Source organism: Harpia harpyja, chromosome 1 (genome assembly GCF_026419915.1).
Source record: "Harpia harpyja isolate bHarHar1 chromosome 1, bHarHar1 primary haplotype, whole genome shotgun sequence".
NCBI classification, from domain to species: Eukaryota; Metazoa; Chordata; class Aves; order Accipitriformes; family Accipitridae; genus Harpia; species Harpia harpyja.
Window position 1 is genome coordinate 55,814,766 of NC_068940.1, and position 21,136 is coordinate 55,835,901.

General features: G+C 40.0%; 1 protein-coding gene across 3 annotated transcripts in view; it reads right to left on the reverse strand.

Annotated features, from left to right (window-relative positions):
- The window catches only part of CNTNAP2 (contactin associated protein 2), a 1,249,274-nt gene that overhangs the window by 630,048 nt on the left and 598,090 nt on the right, over nt 1–21,136 (reverse strand). For all 3 annotated transcript variants that reach the window (XM_052795237.1, XM_052795244.1, XM_052795253.1), the window contains 2 exons: nt 10,708–10,851; nt 3,995–4,259 (listed from right to left, as the gene is read on the reverse strand). In XM_052795237.1, the coding sequence (XP_052651197.1) occupies nt 3,995–4,259; nt 10,708–10,851 (409 nt within the window). The remainder of the gene's footprint in view (nt 1–3,994; nt 4,260–10,707; nt 10,852–21,136) is intronic.

Below are 21,136 nucleotides of genomic sequence, written 5' to 3' on the forward strand. Positions count from 1 at the left end.
GGCAGGACATGCAGTTAAATACATGAACTGTTAACTGTCTTTTGGAAGACCAAAGGATAACTTTAAATAAGACCTAAAAGCTCTCGTTGTGATCTGCTAACACTGTGATAAAATTATCCCTGACAAAACTAGAACCAACAACTGGTGAGAGCAGGGAAGGATCTCTGGGAGACAAAGAAAACTGCTAAGAACACATTGCCTGATGGTAACTCTCAATTTCTGTGATTTTAAATGCAAAGCGATCTCTGCTTCATGATTCCCATGAATTGCCTGCTATTGATCCAAATGTTTTCCCACAGCATGCTATATAAACCTCTCATAGTCACTGCATTTACACAGAAGTTAAACTTTTTGCATTCATGCTTTCTATTCGACCACCCTGGCTTATTGTATCCCTTCATTCACCATATAAAATAGAAAAAGTACAATCACTTGACATAAAAAAATAAAGTATAAACCTATTTCTGATTTCTCAGATTAGTAGTAGCTCTCACTCTTCTTAACAGTCACTTGATTCTGCTTGCTGATTATTTGATGCTGTTGCCTCTAAACCTTACAGCTGTCTACAAACCTTTTTACAATGTCCTGTAAACTATTCACCTTACTGACTCTATAGGTAAGTAGTAAACACAGGTCCGTGTACTATATGGGACTAGAAGTGCAGCTCTTCAACTGTACCTTCTATGCATTATTTCATTTTTATTTTTGTAAAGTGTCATCAAAATATTTAAAACTGCAGCTGCCTTTCTTTCCTTAAACAAAAAGCTCAAATGAATCAGGTATAAAAGTTCCGTCAAGTTGACAAGAAAATCTTTCACATACTGTCTGATCCCTCCCAGGCATCACAAAGCGGTTCATAAAGTAGTTCAATAAGGACTTTTTGAGTTCAATAAGGCGTTTGCAGCGCCCATCTACCAGTGAGAAAGGTGGGAATTTAACTATATTTGATACGTTGGAAGGCTAGACTCTCCTGTTTATGTGAACTCCACTCATGCTAAGTTAGAGCTCCCTGATTCAGTGCATGCAGCTTTAAGGTGTTTAAGGAACATTATGACACTGAAAAACAGACAAACCAGAACTCTGTTCCACACCAGTATCTTTAGTGCAGAGATGTACAGGAACAAACTCTGCCACCTGCACATCAGCATATGGTTGTCTCATGTAATTCCTGCCAGTCAGTTCAATGACTGTTTCTACAGCCAGAGTTAGACTATGCCCCAGAATGAACTGCTGATGTACCCATGTTAACATGGAAAGCTGACATTAAAAGCTGCTAATGAAAGTAAGTTAGTAATTTATGAGAGTTGTATAGAATAAGGACTAAGAGACTTTAGCTTCTTCCAGGGAAAATACACTATTACAGGTGACAGGCATAAGTACAGCAAAGCTATGAAATACAAAATACCTGCATCTAGGCTGTGCTTTTAGTTAGCCTAAGTCTTTGTGATAACCAGGGTGCGTAGCTCCCAGCAGACAGAAGTCTAATTGTTCATACCCTACACATGCAGTTACATAGAAGGCTGCACACTCTACACAAAATTCTGCTTTGCCAGCTGTTAAAAATAATCAGTGAAAAAGTATGCATCTTATATCTATAGCACCACAACAGTCAGAAATCTTTGTGCCAAAGGCAGACCACTTTGACTTCTACCTAAGCCCAGCACACTTACATGCTGACATCTGTTAATTCCCTGCACAAGAAGGGAGCAAGAAGGTCACTATGATATTTGCGGTACAACAGCAGCATTCCTTCTGCAGCCTTCCCTAACAGATGCCATATTTTCTTTCTTATGTTCACACACACAATTCATTTCACAGACACTGAAATGGCTGTTGCAACAAAAGTAGCAACAAAGTATTAAAATAAATCAAAGCTTTCCCAGGATAGGTATGCAAATATAAAAAGTCCATACAATGAAAATCAAACAATAAATGTAATTTTGTTATGGTACAAATTGTAATAACAAAGGAAACTACTAACTCTTTAAAAAGGTTAAACTGTAGTATGTAGCTATTGGATTGTATGGAGGTCAAAAACAGCATCATGACTATAAAAATTAATGATTGTATGTGATTCTCTGCTATTATGTAAACTGATCATACAGACTAAAAAGATTTCACTCTGATGAATATTCAGTTCAGAATATTTCATAATAAAGTCAGAATATGAATACTTTGGTTTTACATAGCAGTCGTCGGGGAATTTTTGTTGTGGGTGGAGGTCTGGAGAAAGCAGAAAAGTAAATTAGAAGTTTTCACACGTGTTTACTTACCAGAATGTAAATGTAATGTAATCTGAAAATGGTTTTATATCAAGATATACAGTGAGCAAAATTGGTGGCAAATTGGTGAAATTTTTATTTCTCATAATATTTGGCTAATCAGCACTGAAATCTTCCTTGGACCAAAAAGGCACAGGGAAGATCATGAAGAAGTATCATAGGTAGCCACTTGTCCCTGTAAACTGGGATTTGTAGTAGGCAGAGCTGAGGAAGAAAGAATGAGGGTAATAATTCCATGTCTTTCCTAATTATGATGCACTAGCAACTTAACAAAACATTCTTGTTCAAGACACTACTGTATTATCAAAACATTACTTAATTCTTTCATGAGTGTGTTTATATAACAAAGGCAATAAAATGCTAACTTATAATCTATGGTATTGATATTTTGTACTAAAAAAAATTGTAATGATGGAAGGACATATGATGTATTTTTAATAAAAACACTTTCATTTTACAAAACAGGTAAATTCTGATATTTAGTTGTTATTATTCATATTTTATTCAGTTCTATCTTTAAAATAATTAATTTCATTCCATGGTCAGCTCTATTTCATTACTGGGGTGAAAAGAGACAACTAGCAAAAATGTCCACTTGCCAAATGAAATGTTACTTAATGTATGTTTTCTCATTAAAAAAGGCATTTTCTTCTTTTTCCTACATTTCCTTAAGTCCCTGTTTATATGACTATGTAGACAATATATTTTCAAATAGAAATCAAGTAGAAGAGTAGACGTAAAACCCACTGTCATTCATTCAGAGCTACAGCAGTGTATCAATCCTGTTGATGAAAACTGAGGAGATCACCATGAAATTAAGAAAAAAATAGTAACCACAGATGATTTCGGACAAAAAGGTTAAGAAACTAGGTTGCCATATATGCTACTTCAAATAATCACCGGGGGGGGGGGTGGGGTATGTGGAGCTAGATCTATTTGCAAACCATACTGTATTTTCCAACCCACAATGAGGTCATGACTTTGCCAAGAAAAAGCGTTAATTGACATGATGTAGCTGACACTGTACTGGCTACAGCTGATCCAGAAATGCCCATAAAGAATCTAGACTGGAAGTATAATTTATTGAAATGGAAGTATCAAGTAATTTTAAAAGGTTGATCAACTGACACCAACACACAACCTTTCTTCCAGAAACAAACCTAATCCTGTACCTTTTACCCAGTATTTTCCAAAACCTCCTTAGTTAGGTACTGAAAACTCTGGTACTTCTCCAGCATGACTCTACAGCATACTTAGAGAATGCCACAATATTTTTCATGCCAGCCTTGTGGTTAAAACAAATGGAATTTTTTTTTTTTTTTATGAGAGCTTCCTAATTATTAGGGAGTAATAGGAGCAGCCTAATTATTAGGCTACTCTCAACAAGGCAGTACCCCCCCCTTTTGAAACCATGTATTTTTGCAAAGAAGACTGCAAGGCAGATGGAAGAAAGAAAAAAAGAAGCAATGCAGACTCATAGATATGGGCTGACATGTTTTCTGGGTTTCATGACAGAATAAGAATATTTGTGTCTTCTTTTTTAATCTAACAACTATTTCAATATTTTTCTACCTCTTACTCAGTGAAACATAGAATAATGGAGTTGCAATTTAAAGTTTAGATTTTGTAAAACAATTGTTCTAATTTTTAGGTCCACGATGCTTTTAAACAACACCAACAAAAATGATACCAATTAAATAAAACCCACTTACCTGATGAGATGTCTATTCGGTTCTTCTTCACTTGGGTGACATTGATATGGATGCTGACTTTGCCTTCATTTATGTCAATCTCAACATTCCCCAGGTCATCTGCAAAGTTGCTGAAGACAAGAAGTCCATTGGGGTTCCAGGTTCGGAAAAGGAAACTGACTGAAAACAGATCCTGGCTTGGACGACCAGGAACCTCAAGGTAACTGGTGGCATTGAAAAAGACAGGCACTGTATGTGGCTCCACACAAGAAAAACTTAAATTTCCCTAAGTAAAACACAAAAAAAGGCAAAAAAATAAGCAAAATGGTAAGATTCCACTAAATTTATAGCTACCTCTAGAAAAGTATTTTAGGTTTAATTCAACCTAGAGACTACTGTGATCAATGCAAGCTGCATGTAAAAATGTGCTATTATCATTATCATTACTATTATAATGTTGTTGCTGATGTTTCTGTTTTGTCTAGCAGTGGCCCCATTATATTTTGTACTGTACATACACACAATAGCAGTCTTTGCCCTGAGGAGTTATAGTCAAAGATAAAGCTCAGATGAAAGCATTAATATTCCCAGTTCAAAGATGAAGAAATGAATCACAGAGAAACTTGGGCTTGTTTGTGGTCACCAAAGAAGCCTATAACAGAGCAGTAATTCATCCTTTTACAAAATGAAATACAGTTTTCCAAATACTCTTATACCAATGTGTCAATCGATACAATACATGAGGTTGCGAAAGAAGCTCTTCACCTCGTGAAGAGCTAGCCTCTCTGTTATGTTTTCTACTGGATAATACTAGATAAGTTAATACTTCATTTCATGAAGCAGAAGGATTTGGAGTAGCTGATCATGAACAATGCCTAATATTTGTAGTTGGTCAATAATTTTCTCTGTAAAAGAAACTGCAGTTTTCACACTGTAAAATTTTACTCTTTGGGAAATTGACAAAAATCCAGTCACCTTTATTGATTTCCAAGGCTTTAAAATGTATCTGTAAACAAGACTAGCATTATGGACATGAATTTTTTACTCTGGTTCTCATGTCATTTCTCACGGAAGACCACAATGATAGGCTGTATTACCACTTTTTTCCTTAGAAATCATAAATAATTTGTAGCAACCTCTGTCCAGAACTGACTTTTTAATGCATCAATGCAAATATAACAGGAAAACTTCCTATGCTGAAGAATTCCTCTAACATGTGGCAATTTCAGTTCAATTTGGGAAGGAAGAATTTTACCTGATGCAGTATGGAAATTATTACTATGATCAAGACAGCAATTCCTTTGATATTTATTTGTATATTTAAAAAAATATTAAGGATGGAACAACATTTTTGGAGGTACCTAGATGTTTAGAGATGAGGTTCACTTAAGCACAGTTCAGAATCCCAATAGGAATCAGTCATCATCTTTATAACACAAATATTTTAAAACTCCGTATTACTGACTTCCTGATGTAAGCTTTTATGTCACATATTTTTGTATTCATAGTGTATAAATGCATCTGAAAGTTCATCTTGAGGGAAGTCAGAGAATTTGGAAGCAAGATAGGAATTTTGTGTCTGAAAATGTGTGGGAGGAAAGTCCTAAGTAAATTTTTTTTAGAAGTAATTATTTTCCATTGGAGATGGGCTAGATGATGTCAATAAGGAAGCAAGATTTAGCAGTCATTTACCAATGGCCAAACCCATCACTTTTTAAACGAACACCGCATCAGAAAACACCTTATCTGTGTCATAACAAGATAGCACCTGTGTGGCAGATTCAGTTTCTTATATAGTATTTTCATGTCAAAACTAAATGAATAAAAATAATAGGTTCTCGAGCACTCAGATACATTCTTAGATTACTCTGCATAACCAGCTCTTTTTCCTACACAGTGTCAGAAGTTATACTGTCACACAGTCTACCGATAAAGGCCAGTAGAACTAGTAGCAACTAGACTATCAGGTTGGCAGCCTCCATCATCAATTAAGAAACACTGATGTTTCCAATAATATGGAACTAGAGAAGAAATTTCTTTATACTGATCTCCTAGAATATTTGTTCCTATCTTTATGATAAAACCTCTGCATTAGAAACCATGTTCTTTTCATACACCCATGTTCCATGAATAACAAAAAATATCCAAAGGTTTAGGAAAATAATTAGCTAAAACAACTATAGGAAGCTTTTAAATTACAGTGTGAATGAGAGAAATTACAACTACTTTCTGAGTAAAGGCAAAGGATCTCCTTTGCTGCTAAGTTGTTTGGCTGTTCTAGGTTTTTTTAGTGTAAAAGTTGCCTAGAGATTTTAAGTTTTCAGCCAACTAAGTATTAAATCAAAATAGTTAACTCATTTGTTTGAATAGCTTTAGTCTGAACATTTCCAAGTGTGCTACAGAATACTTTTGGTTAAACCACAAATTTTACATGCAGAAAAAAAACCCTTGAGAGCTGAAATACCCTTTGCAACCCTTTGTTAGCATTCTCAATTTAACAGTCACCCTATGGATTAGAAATAACTTCTCTTACATAGTTAAGGCAGTCCTGTGTAGATACAAAGGGCAACAGCATTTTGTAAGAGCTGACATCTCACGGTTCTGTCACAGATGCCAATTAAGTAGTGCTCAGAAAGCAGTTTCTTAGCTTTTCTTAGTTTTTAAGAGTTTCTTTTGCTGCCTTGTTACCATGAGGAACTAACAATTTACTCAAAACAAGAAGGCTTTTGTATCCAATTGACACTCCCCTGTCATCCTGATGCTTTGGATCTTTGCATGTATAACACCTATTAATGTTAATGGCACTGAATGCATTCAAATCCTTTTTCACATCAGTGAATGCATTTATCATGAACAGCCTAACTGCAGAAAAGATTTCTTGAGGAAGTAACATATAATTCTAATTTCTCTTCTAGTTGGTATTTTCCCTACTGAGCTACTCAGATTAATCTGAGCTAGATTATCGATTTCCTCTATGACTGTAATTCACAGGACGACTCCTCTTTTAAGTACAGCCCATCTGATAGAGATTGCTGTCTAGGTCAAAAGTTTGAGCTAATCTGCAGCTTGTCTCTATAATAGCATCTTCGTTTTTCAAAGAGAAAGAGATCCTTTTCTGTAGATTCAGAGTGTCTTGCTGAATAGTTCTCTGGGTAATGACATCTGGAAGTCAAACATACTATGCATTTATATTGAAACCGCTAGTTTTATCAGAGAATTTTTCATACTACATTGGAAGGAAAATGGTAAAAACACCTTAATTTGGGTAGCATGAGCTTTGTATCATGATCTTTAATCTGTGTTGCAGATTAGCTTTGTGTTTACTTCTTATAAATCAATTTTGCTTATCCACTTTCAGAAATTATCCCTTGTGGAAACACAACTAGGTCTTAAAGCCTTTCCCAATTAATAGAGCTACTGGCTGAATACACAGCTTCCAAAAGAGAGGTAATTAGTTTATTAAGACTACAATACCTGTTAAATCAGGACGGATCATACAGTACAGGTAATGTACTGTACGCTAATGTTTATCATGTTGCAGTATTTTTCTCAAAATAGCTTATTACTCATCTTTAAGCTTAACATAATGTTCACTTAATATAAATAATTTAAAGAAAACACTCATCTTAAGTTTGTATAGGATTGCACTCAGTAATACATGCCATAGGAGCTGCAGAACTGGGTGGAGCATAGACATAGAGGATGTGAGGATGAAGGGTAGCAAATATGATTCTCCTCAGCATTTTTCAGTTACAGGCTTTAAAATTGGAGAGACCATTCTGTGGAAACTAAATCCAATTAGTATTCACACTGCCTACCCTCAATATATCTCTGGGTAGGAAAATTTGATAAAGTGACTAAATTCCTAAACTCAATGTCTCTGGATTACTTCTCGTTAGCTGCATATTCTAGTCTCTTCTCACTAGTGGTGCAAGGGTCAATATTATTCAGTTATGGAGGTAATGAAAGTCCTACAAAGCTTGTCATATTTTAGTAGAAAACATAGAAAAGATGGACTGGAAGATTCTTTGCAAGTGTGTTCCCTGTTTCTGTCTTAGTCCTGAGCCAAGCTGTATACAAGAGTTAGCATCTACTGTGCTAGTTAGTCACTGCCAACTCTTGTTTGCAGCTTGGTTCAGGAGAAAAGCAGACACTTACATTCTCTCTCACCTGTCCTTTTTTCCCTGACTCTCCCTTTTGGCCATCTTTATCATTTGCCTCATATATCTCCTATGAAAACAAATCAGGCGCCACTAATATGAACAATAACTGCTCAAGATCATCCATCTGACTTATTCTCCCCAAAGAGCTGTTGCCATCTTATATGTCACAAAGGACTGCCAAACTTTTTTTCCCCTTACTCTTACCCTCTAAATCTAAAATAAATATGTTATTAAAGTCAGTGTTGGACTTTATTTAAACTTAAAATGCTTTTAAACTGCCTTTCTGTCCTTACTGTTCAATAAATTAAAGAGATGCTTGGCGGTGCTTTTTGCTCATAACATCTATCTATATGAGACCTAAAAATTTTTTTTACTTTAATTTTGTTCAGAGACAAATCAAATTATCATCTTATTATCAACTTTGGTTCTCTGGGCCTCCTCATTCTGTAAAATTAACTTGTCGACTCCCTTTCACTGTGTGACTTCTGAAATTCAACTATGTGCATCTAAGAATAATTTTTTCTTCTGTCTCACACCTCTGTAATATCCTTCTTTCCTCTGTTTTTTCCCCCCTTATGATGCTTCTCATCACCATACTGATTACTTTGCTTGTGTTCCACTTCATTACGTTTTGTCTGTCTTGCCTCTTCAGATAATACACTGTTTAGGGCAGGGTGTGCCTAGTGTTAAGGGTTTGTACAGGATCTCCTACAATGGAGCTTTGATCCTTGCTGGATTGCTTAAGTGCCATCATCATAAACATGATTAATGGCAACAGTAGTCTCAACTGAGTCTAAATCAGGCTAAAAATTAGGAGAAAAAAAAGGTTTTGTAAGAAACATAAAATTCCATGTTGATTTAGTTAGAGTAGAATTGATTTTGCTTTTGAAGAGCTGAAGCAATTTAAGTAATTCTACTGAAAACAAAGGTCACTTCTATTTTTATAGCCATTCTCAGAATTGGAAATCAACAGAACCATCAAATTAAACCAGCATGCCATAGCCTTTTGATGTAGCACTAACACTGTCAAAGCTTCTTATGTGGATTTTACTTTCATGTTACAGGTAACAAAATTTAAGAAAGAAAGAAAGAAAGAAACAAACAAACAAAAGATCAGAAAGATGATTTTACAGAGACTTTACAGGCCTGCTAGCTATGTCGTACTTTTGAAAGGATAGGATTTGCACTACAGAAACCTTTTAAGTAACACTTGTGTTCAGAAAAAGGTTTTAAGAATATGACCTACTAACTTGCAGTGGACTCGACTGTGCAAATTGGGGAGATTGCTTCTGTACAAAGATCCATTTCTAAATCAGGCATCAATCTTTGAAAATCATGGTTACATTACAAGCTCAAAATGCACTGCAGGCAGGAAATCACAAGCAATTATCGAAAAAAAAAGGTCAAAGATCCAGGAGTTCATGCAACTGGGTCAAAAAAATTCTAAAAGTGGAGTCTTCCTCCATGGCATAAATATCATGATCTTTGCCTTTGACAATACTGAAGAAATTGATGTACAGAAAAGGTTCTAAACACCAGGCTGCATTACTGAGTTTGTATAGGCAAACATCACATATTCAAAATTATCCTTCATATTACCTTGACCATTTAACCATATTGTTCATACAATTATATGGAACTTCAATATTACTATGTGAGTAGTAATTAAATGGTAATCAATCCTTTGCACTTCATCATCGCTTCATATGTAAATCTTTACTCTGTTATGTAAAGAGAAAAGCAATAGTGGAACCATACATATTGTTAGCAGGACTTTGTGAAGGCTGTAAACTGGTACAGAAGAAAGCCTTGAACAACTTATTCATACCATCTCAAACTTATGGTAATAATACATTTATTTCTTATCCACATTGCCTTTGTATGCCAGCAAGCAATTTTAGGAACATTTAGAGCCTTAAAAATACAGTAATTAAAGTACATTCTTTCTTAATCACGCTGCCCATAAAGCCGGAAGTTTGAACATGAAAGCAACTATGAATGCTTAAGCAAGAGAAAAAAATAGAATAAAATGTTAATAAGCTCTGTAATGTTAATAAGCTAAATAATGATTTTCAAGTCTATTATCTCAAGGCTTTTCAGAGCTATCAGAAAGGCCTGTAGAAGTATTCCCTTCCAACAACTTTTGCAATCCAGCAATCCAACTAGTTCTGCAAGGATGGAAGATACCAGGATTTAAAGCCATGAGAAAGCTGCAATTGATTTTATAGTAAATTTTGTCTGTGCTGGTTTTGGACTACCATAATTTGGGAGGAAAGGAAAGAAGTATTTATTGGTTCAGCTCATTTTCTTTTAAAAAGTAGTTATCTGATACTGAAGGTTAGTTTTGGAAAGATGAAATGGGACCTCAGAAGTAAAATGCTCAGGCATAATGATAAAAAAATGTCACAAATGTACATACAATAAGATCTTTGGGTATGTGATAACATCTGTTTTGTGTTCTATATCATTCCATTATATCACACGGATATCAGCTACACACACCCAAAAACCTTCTAGTCTCCTTTAGAAGGACAAGCAGAAGTTTAGATGACCATTAAATTATGCTTTTACCACATTAGAAGGTTCCAATTTCTTCCTCTTGGCAAGGTCAGTGATATTATTGCCATTGTAGTTGATGCTCTCCATGCAGCCTTTGAAATTTTTCCTACTGTTAGAACTTGGCTTCCCAGAAAAAGGCATGCCTCCAAAGGTTATCTTTGAATGAAACAGAAAATGTGAGATAGTTACTGGAGGGCAAAGGCTTATAAATAAATTTGCTGTAGATGTATTTGCTTTCTTTGAATGCTTAAACATGGCGAATGAAAGAGCTGGCAACACTGCTTACAGAAAAAGGAAAATTAAATAAGCACTGCAAAAGCAGAAAAATAATCTGTAATGAATTTATGATTGCAAATATTTATGGTATTAAATCCCAAGTATTATTGCAACTGTCCAAATAGTGAGCACACATCACAGTTGTTCATATATAGACTGCTCTTCTGATCGCTACTGAACAATACGTATTTTAAACAAAGAACTTGGAATAATGTCCATCTCAGTGTTTTTCTAAACAAGAGTAGATGTGAAATTAGCTGGATAATCTTATTCAAACAATTCACTCAGCTCTAACTGTGTGCTAGAGCTCAGACTACCACACAGCAGCAGTGGGCTCCAATACGATGCATTTGTTTCCTTTAATGTTTATATATCTACTTCATCCAGAAGAATTTTACAGAATCACATAGTTAAAGATGCTATGCCCTGTCAGAAAGAATCACCTTCCACTACTGAGAACATGCTTTTATCATGTAGTTTTAGTCAATGAGGAGTTACCGCATGACTTAGCACGCCAAATCAGCTCCACAGAGAAGATGAAGACAACCACCACAAAGACTCAGCCATCAAGGTCAAACAGGAACTGTTTTTCTCTTAATGCTGAATTTCATTACCCTAAACCACAGGCTTATCCAGAATCTCTAGTGCTAAAAAACAAAGAAAAACAAATGATGAACAAAAAATGTTCATCTCTTACGAAGACTCTCCCTGTCACTCCATAGAGACTATACAGGTCTCTACTGCATCAGGGTATTTTCTGAAATGTTTGGAAGTGAATAAATGCTAAACATTTTCATTAATATTTTGCAGACCAAATGTGAAGGATAAGGGACTCATGAGATTAGTTCCTGCAATCTATGTTAAGTATTTATATTCAATAGATGATGGCATAAATAGTAATGACACCTAGCTTCCCTGCCCCACAAGTGCTCACAAAAATGTGAACTTGTAGTCTGCTGCTGAGATTCGGCAGAGTCAAGCTTTTAAATATCATTCATTGTTAATTCCATTTGTTATTACTGAGAGCAGGAAAACACAGCTCTAGGGACACATTTCCCATTTTAAAAGCATGTAAGATATCACTTTCTACCCCAAAGAGAAGGCTTTAACTTGGCATGTAAGAAGAACTAAAGCTATACAGCTGAAAACCAAATATTTATAAATAGCACATACCAGCTATGTAAAAGCGTTTTGTAGGACACATCCTCAGGTATTATAAATTGACATGACTTGACTTTAGACAAGATATAGAACTTTACATGAACTGAAGAATGTGACTGTAATATTTTAATGGCTGTCAAACATTCTTTTGCATGTTATAGTCATGTGTTTGGTCAAGAGAAAAAGGAAAGGAAAGCATTTTGAAGAAAAGGAGAAAAATTGCAAAAAACCATGTACCATGACAGTGAGTTAAGAGGGACTCAAGAGGATTAATTTTTTTTTATCTTGAAAATGCAATCAGCACTAATGCTTATTCCTCTTTTGTGTTTACTTACCTTTTCTGAAAGAGATTAAGCTAGACACTATTTTTTCAATGAAAAACAGTTTTGATACTTTCAGGTTTGTTCACTGTGATTAATTTATCACAAGGGCAACATATTTAAATATAGTCTGTGATGACTAACTCCAAAACCAGTGAGAGAACTGAGAGGAAAGGAAGGAGAAGAGGTTAAGGCTCTTGCATTTATATGAACCACAGAAACATGTATCCCCACACACTCGAATAAGTTCCATTAAACACAAGGGGATCCATGTACATGGAGACCGAAATGTATCTTTGAGAACTGCCAGTAAGGTCTCTAATGTCAAAGAGAGGACAGTGAATCTTCTGGATTCTAGTCTTACTAGGGTTAAATTTATTGTATGCAATATATTTATTGTGTAAACACGCTACATATATATATATATATATGTTTTATATATATATATATACACATGAATTGCCCAACCCTGGCTTATGGCATTCAGCCTAACTTTTTCTGTAGTTCACTCACTTGAAAATCTTTATTCAAATCTATTTATGTGAGTTTTCAGTAGCTCAACTCAGATCTTCAGTCCTTGATGAGTAATAGAGGTAGAGGCAAATTTGCTCATTATTTTCTCATTATAACTGCTACCAAATAAGATCTTCATAAAGATTTGTTGCAATATAAGTAAATATTTAATTCTGTAACATTTAAAATCATAAGTAATTTTTTCAAACATTCATATCATATTCTTGATCAAAAGATTGTTTGTAAAAATATCAATACACAAGTTAATTCAAACTTTTCTGTATTACATCATTTTGATTCCCTCTTACTGCTTAAAAAGTTGCAAGAATGGAAATACATGTATTTGGCTCAGCCAACAGCATTAATTCTCATTAGAAACAGTAAAGACTGCAAGAAAATCATTATACAAAGTTGTAATAACCAACACGCTGAAGTTCATATAACAATTTAGAGGAACCAAACAAGTTCATCGTAGCAGAAGCCAGAGTGTAATCAAACAACAAATCCATGTTTAATTACTACCAACATTTGTGTGCATTAACCCGACTGATTAAACAAAAGTTTTATTAGAACTTTCCTAACTTTTTATTGTTTCTTTATAAAAAGAAGTTATTGGTGGCATATTTGTGAAAATACAAGTACCTACCTACTTACCTAAGACAAGAAAGATCAAGATCCGTATTAGTAAAAAGGTTCTCATCTGCTTGCTTTGCTGAAAACAAATACTAATTGTCACCACAGAATGAGGCTTTCTGATTCAAGTGCAAAATTATCACCTGAATAGAATAACAGATTGTATGATATTGTCATGGTTTAGGCCCAGCGGGCAACAAACCATCATGACGCCACTCTCTCACTCCTCCCCTCTGGTGGGATGGGGAGGAGAAAATATAAAGAAACACTCATGGGTCGAGACAAGGACAGGGAGGGATCACTCACCCATTATGGTCATGGGCAAAAATCACACTTAACTTGGGGAAAAAAAATCAATTTAATTTACTACTAATCAAATCAAAACAAGGATATTAGGAAGTGTTGTGGTTTCAGCCCAGCCGGTAACAAAGGACCATGCAGCCGCTCGCTCACTCCTCCCGCCCCCCTCCAGTGGGATAGGGAGGAGACGGAGGAGAGAAAAGAAAAAAAAAATGGAACCTCAAGAGTTGAGATAAGGGCAGTTTACTGGGACAACACACACACACAAAAAAAAGAAGTTACAACAACAGCAACGGTACTAATGAAAGAATATACAAAAAGAGTGATGCACAGTGCAACTGCTCACCACCTGGAACCCGACGCTCCGCCACTTCCCCCACCGAAAGTCGAGAGAGCTCCCCCCAGCCCGCTCCCCATTTATATACTGAGCATGATGTCACATGGTATGGAATAGCTCCTTGGCTAGTTCAGGTCAGCTGCCCTGGCTATGCCCCCCCCACCTCCCAGGTTCCTGTAAAAATTAACTCTATCCCAGCTGAATGCAGGACATTATCCACCCCTTATTCTACACCATCTACATCATGCCCAGATCTTACATTTTCCAATCAACCACTACCACTTTCCTTGTCTTATATATATATGTCTATGGACACCCCCCCACACACACATACAAATAGTATTCCCTTAGTTGATGGGCTATCCCTCTAATGTGTCCGTCAATTTTATTTAGTCCATGACTTTGGGGCTCCATCTGTTGTAACAGTTCTTCAGGATAGGAGAGGTGGTGTGAGGTGTTGGGTTGTTGTATGCTGCCTCTGGAACTTGTGGCTGGTACATTTGGTGCAGCCCACACCCTTGGTCTGCAGGTCGAAGATGTTGATCTTGAGGAAATTGCCGGGCGCCGGTTCAAGTTCTATCACTGTTGTACTTTGCTCAGTTTCAAAGTCCATCCTTCAGTCATTTGGGTAATTCTTACAGTAATACCCTTGATATGGCATATAGACACTATAGATACAATGACATACATTGGCAGGTTATTTAGCAGTTAAATATCCTACAGCCTAATTCACTGGCTATTCTCTCCCAAAACCAAATCTCCCTGAGGTACACATCGAACTTCCCCATCCTTTTGCATCACCCACCAGGTGTACCCAGGTCCTTGAGCAAAAATAATCCCTTGGATGGGTTTGTCTCTGCTTAAGGGAGGATTAACCCAGACTGTCTTTCCTAAGATACTCCTCATGCGCACTACAGGGACTTTATCTCCTGCTATAGTATGTGGAAGTCTTGGCTGGGTGGGGCCAGCCCGATTGGCGGATCCTCTAGTATTAACTAACCAGGTGGCTTTTGTTAAATGTGTATCCCAATGTTTGAAAGTTCCACCCCCCATTGCTCTCAATGTAGTTTTCAGCAGTCCATTGTATCGTTCGATTTTTCCAGAGGCCGGTGCGTGATAAGGGATATGATATACCCACTCAATGCCATGCTCTTTGGCCCAGGTGTCTATGAGATTGTTTCGGAAATGAGTCCTGTTGTCCGACTTGATTCTTTCTGGGGTGCCGTGTCGCCATAAAACTTTCTCTTCAAGGCCCAGGATAGTGTTCTGGGCAGTGGCGTGGGACACAGGATATGTTTCCAGCCATCCAGTGGCTGCTTCCACCATTGTAAGCACATGGCACTTGCCTTGGCGGGTTCGTGGGAGTGTGATATAGTCAATCTGCCAGGCCTCCCCCTGTTTATATTTCAGCCATCGCCCTCCATACGACAGGGGTTTTAGCCGCTTGGCTTGCTTAATTGCGGCACATGTTTCACATTCATGGATAACCTGTGCGATAGTGTCCATGGTCAAGTCCACCCCTTGATCACGAGCCCATCTACATGTTGCATCTCTTCCCTGATGCCCTGAGGTATCATGGGCCCACCGAGCCATAAATAGCTCACCCCTATGTTGCCAGTCCAGGTCCACCTGAGACACTTCAATCTTGGCAGCCTGATCCACCTGTTGGTTGTTTTGATGTTCTTCAGTGGCCCGACTCTTGGGTATGTGAGCATCTACATGACGTACTTTTACAACCAGATTCTCTAGCCGGGATGCAATATCTTGCCACAGTGCAGCAGCCCAAATGGGTTTACCTCTGCGCTGCCAGTTGCTCTGCTTCCATTGCTGTAGCCACCCCCACAGGGCATTTGCCACCATCCATGAGTCAGTATAGAGATAGAGCACTGGCCACTTCTCCCTTTCAGCAATGTCTAATGCTAGCTGGATGGCTTCCACCTCTGCAAACTGACTCGATTCACCTTCTCCTTCAGCAGTTTCTGCAACTTGTCATCTAGGACTCCATACAGCAGCCTTCCACCTCCAATGTTTTCCCACAATGCGACAGGACCCATCAGTGAACAGGGCCATATTGCCTCTCATTTCCTGGCAGTTTATTATACAGCGGGGCCTCTTCAGCCCGTGTCACCTCCTCCTCCGGCGACATTCCAAAATCTTTGCTTTCTGGCCAGTCCATAATCACTTCCACAATTCCTGGGCGACTGGGGTTTCCTATGCGAGCTCGTTGTGTGATCAGTACGGCCCACTTACTCCATGTGGCATCAGTCGCCTGATGTGTAGAGGAGACCCTCCCTTTGAACATCCAGCCCAGCACTGGCAGTCAGGGTGCTAAGAGGAGCTGTGTTTCAGTAACAACCACTTCTGAGGCAGCTCGAACTCCTTCATATGCTGCCAATATCTCTTTTTCAGTTGGAGTATAGCGAGCCTCGGATCCTCTGTATCCCCGACTCCAAAACCCCAAGGGTCAGCCTCGGTTCTCCCCAGGTGCTTTCTGCCAGAGGCTCCAGGTAGGGCCATTCTCTCCAGCTGCAGTGTAGAGCACATTTTTAACATCTTTGTCCTGCCCGGACTGGCCCAAGGGCTACTGCATGAACAATCTCCCGCTTAATTTGTTCAAAGGCTTGTCATTGCTCAGGCCCCCATTTAAAATCGTTCTTCTTCCGGGTCACTTGATAGAGAGAGCTTACAATCAGACTGCAATTTGGAATATGCATTCTCCAAAAGCCCACAACACCTAAGAAAGCCTGTGTTTCCTTTTTATTAGTCGGTGGGGACATAGCTGCTATTTTGTTGATCACATCCATAGGGATCTGACGACGCCCGTCTTGCCATTTTATTCCTAAGAACTGGATCTCCTGTGCAGGTCCCTTGACCTTACTTTCTTTTATGGAAAAACCAGCCTTCAAAAGGATTTGGATTATTTTCTTCCCTTTCTCAAAAACTTCTTCTGCCATGTTGCCCCATACAATGATGTCATCAATGTACTGTAGGTGCTCTGGAGCTTCACCTTTTTCCAGTGCAGTCTGGATCAGTCCATGGCAAATGGTGGGGCTGTGTTTGCACCCCTGGGGCAATCGATTCCAGGTGTACTGGACACCCCTCCAAGTGAAAGCAAACTGTGGCCTGCACTCTGCCGCCAAAGGAATGGAGAAAAATGCATGAGCAATGTCAGTTGTGGCATACCACTTAGCTGCCTTTGATTCCAGTTCATATTGAAGCTCTAACATATCTGGCACAGCAGCGCTCAGCGGTGGCGTGACTTCATTCAGCCCACAATAATCTACTGTTAGTCTCCATTCCCCATTAGATTTCCGCACAGGCCATATGGGACTATTAAAGGGTGAGTGAGTCTTGCTGATCACTCCTTGGCTCTCCAATTGGCAAATCAGCTTATGGATGGGGATCAGGGAGTCTCGGTTGGTGCGATATTGCCGCCGGTGCACCGTCGTGGTAGCAATTGGCACCTGTTGTTCTTCAACCTTCAGCAACCCCACAACCGAAGGGTCTTGAGAGAGACCAGGCAGGGTAGACAGCTGTTCAATCTCCTCCGTCTCCAATGCAGCTATACCAAAGGCCCAACGGTACCCTTTTGGGTCCTTGAAATACCCCCTCCTGAGATAATCTATACCAAGGATGCACAGGGCCTCTGGGCCAGTCGCAATGGGGTGTTTATGCCACTCATTCCCGGTTAGACTCATTTCAGCTTCCAATATGGTTAGCTCTTGGGATCCCCCTGTCACACCAGAGATACAGATGGGTTCTGCCCCTTTATAACTTGATGGCATTAGGGTGCATTGTGCACCAGTGTCTACTAGAGCCTTATATTCCTGTGGGTCTGATGTGCCAGGCCATCGAATCCACACTGTCCAGTAGACTCGGTTGTCCCTTTCCTCCACCTGGCTGGAGGCAGGGCCCCTCTAATCCTGGTTAGAGTATCCGTTACTCACTTTTCGCACACATGAATCAGAAGTCCCTTCAAGAGGATCAGAAATGGGATCAGCCCTTCTACTGCGTCTGGGGGACTGCTCACAGGAAACTGGAGCAGCAGTTTTCCAAGAAGAATCCTCTTTTCTGATTGCTTTTTCTTGCAACTCCCGTACCCGTGCATCCAGGATTGAGGTAGGTTTTCCATCCCACTTCCTCATGTCCTCTCCCTGGTCACGCAGGTAAAACCACAGGTTAGCCTGTCGTGTGTGCTTTCTCTCTCCTCTCTCTTGGGCAGAGGAATGCTTACTCCCAATAGCTGCGATGCGGGCCTGTAAAGGTGGGGAGGAGGACACATCCACTTTGAATTGCTGGAACTCTCAGGACAATTCCTCTACAGCCGAGACACAGGCCCGTAGGGAGGAAGAGAGACTTCCTTTGTATTGCCGGAGTTGGACAGCCAATTCATCCACCGTTTGTCCATAGCCTTCTTTCCAGGACATTACTGCCAATGAGTTGGCATAGGTTGGTGGTGCACTTCATAGAAACTTCTGCCACATCGGTTGTGTGCATTGGACTTCATCTGGATCTGTGGGTGACTGCGCATTTTCTGGATCATTATAAATCACCTCCAGCACGGCTAATTCCCTCAGGTACTGGATACCTCTCTCCATGGTGGTCCACTTGCCTTGGTGACATGTAACTTCATCCTTGAAGGGGTATCTTTCCTTTACACCTAACAGAAGTCACCTCCAGAGGCTGAGGACTTGTGTTTTTCTCCCAATCGCCTTGTCGATGCCCCCTTCCCTAGACAGAGATCCCAACTGCTTGGCTTCCTTACCCTCTAATTCCACACTACTAGCCCCATTATCCCAGCATCAGAGCGGCCAGGTAACAATGTGCTCACCTGGGTGGCAGCTAAAATCTTTTCGCATGTCATGCAACTCACTCAGGGATAGAGATCGGGTAATTATTTCAGGTTCTGCCTCTTCCTCCTGTTCTCGCGATGACCCTGGTTCATCTTCATCTCTCACTAAGGAAACAGATTTCTTTGTGTGTTTCTTTTTCTGTACAGGGGCAACTGATACTGGCACAGGTTGGTTCTCTGGTTTAGCTGCAGTACCTGTCACCGGGGTTGGGGTAGCCACCCTGCCTGTTGCCGGGGTAGGGGTAGCCACGGTGTCTGTTGTCGGGGTTGGGGTAGCCACGGTGTCTGTTGTTGTCGGGGTTGGGGTAGCCACGGTGCCTGTTGTCGGGGTTGGGGTAGCCACAGTGCCTGTTGCCCTGTTTTCCATCTTTTCCCCCTTTTCCCCCTGAGGGTGCTGCCTAATATCAAGCAGTGTTTGGTAGATACTGGCCAGGGCCCAGCACAGTGCAGTGAGTTGTGCATCTCTGGAATAGCCACAGCATCTTCCTTTCAAATATTCTACCACTTCATGAGGGTTCTGTAGTTGTTGGGGAGTGAACTTCCAAGCCACTGGAGGTGAGAAGTTCTCTAGATACCTGCCCATATCCTCCCACATGCCGTGCCACCCATGAATATCCAGCTTTGGGGCAGATCTCTGGGTGGTACTCTTAAAAAGCTTTTTTGTAGCCCTAAACAAGACCTGAAACATATTCAGGAGGCATAGCACTAACAGCACACTGGCTTGCGCATCCCAAGGATATTCAAAATTCTCAAAAGCTGTTGTAATTAGTCGGAAGGAGAGAAGGGAGGCGAATGGACGGGGGGAAGTATCCCCCCCTGACTTCCCCATGGATTGGGTGTAATTACCAATAAAATCCGATAGAAGGTGCCCGAAGTATGGAAATGATATCACTGCCTCATACAGATACCAGCTTAACCTCATGACCAGTGATGTAATCATTTCACAAGTCGACATTGCCCAGTACAGCAAAATGATAATACCAATCACCCTCCCAGAGGTGATAAACGTAACTACAGGCAATACATAGAGCACATAAGAACTTACAAAACGCCACCATGTAAACAAATGAACCAACGTTGTGACTAACATCTATTTATCTAATATAAGAAAATGCGTATGACAAATTTGTTTCAACACGCTCTGGCCAGATCTCTCGTTATCTCAACCCTTCCAGCCCCACGTTGGGTGCCAAAAAGGACTGTCGTGGTTTCAGCCCAGCCGGTAACAAAGGACCACGCAGCCGCTCGCTCACTCCTCCCGCCCCCCTCCAGTGGGATAGGGAGGAGAATCGGAGGAGAGAAAAGAAAAAATAAATGGAACCTCGAGGGTTGAGATAAGGGCAGTTTACTGGGACAACACACACACACAAAAAAAAGAAGTTACAACAACAGCAACGGTACTAATGAAAGAATATACAAAAAGAGTGATGCACAGTGCAACTGCTCACCACCTGGAACCCGACGCTCCGCCACTTCCCCCACCGAAAGTCGAGAGAGCTCCCCCCAGCCCGCTCCCCATTTATATACTGAGCATGATGTCACATGGTATGGAATAGCTCCTTGGCTAGTTCAGGTCAGCTGCCCTGGCTATGCCCCCCCACCTCCCAGGTTCCTATAAAAAATTAACTCTATCCCAGCTGAACGCAGGACAGGAAGTAAAACCAAATTTTAAAACTCCTTCCCCCCACTCCTCCCCCCTTCCCAGGCTCAACTCCACTCCTGGTTTTCTCTACCTCCTCCCCTTCAGTGGCACAGGGGCACGGGGAATGGGGGTTGGGGTCAGTTCATCACACATTGTCTCTGCCACTCCTTCCTCCTCAGGGGGAAGAGAACTCCTCACTCATCCCCTGCTCCACTGTGGGGTCCCTCCCACGGGAGACAGTCCTCCATGAACTTCTCTGGTGTGAGTCCTTCCCATGGGCTGCAGCTCTTCACAAACTGCTCCAGCGTGGGTCCTTTCCGCAGGCTGCAGTCCTTCAGGCACAGACTGCTCCAGCGTGGGCTTTCCCATGGAGTCACGGCCATCTTGGGGGGCATCCACCCGCTCCA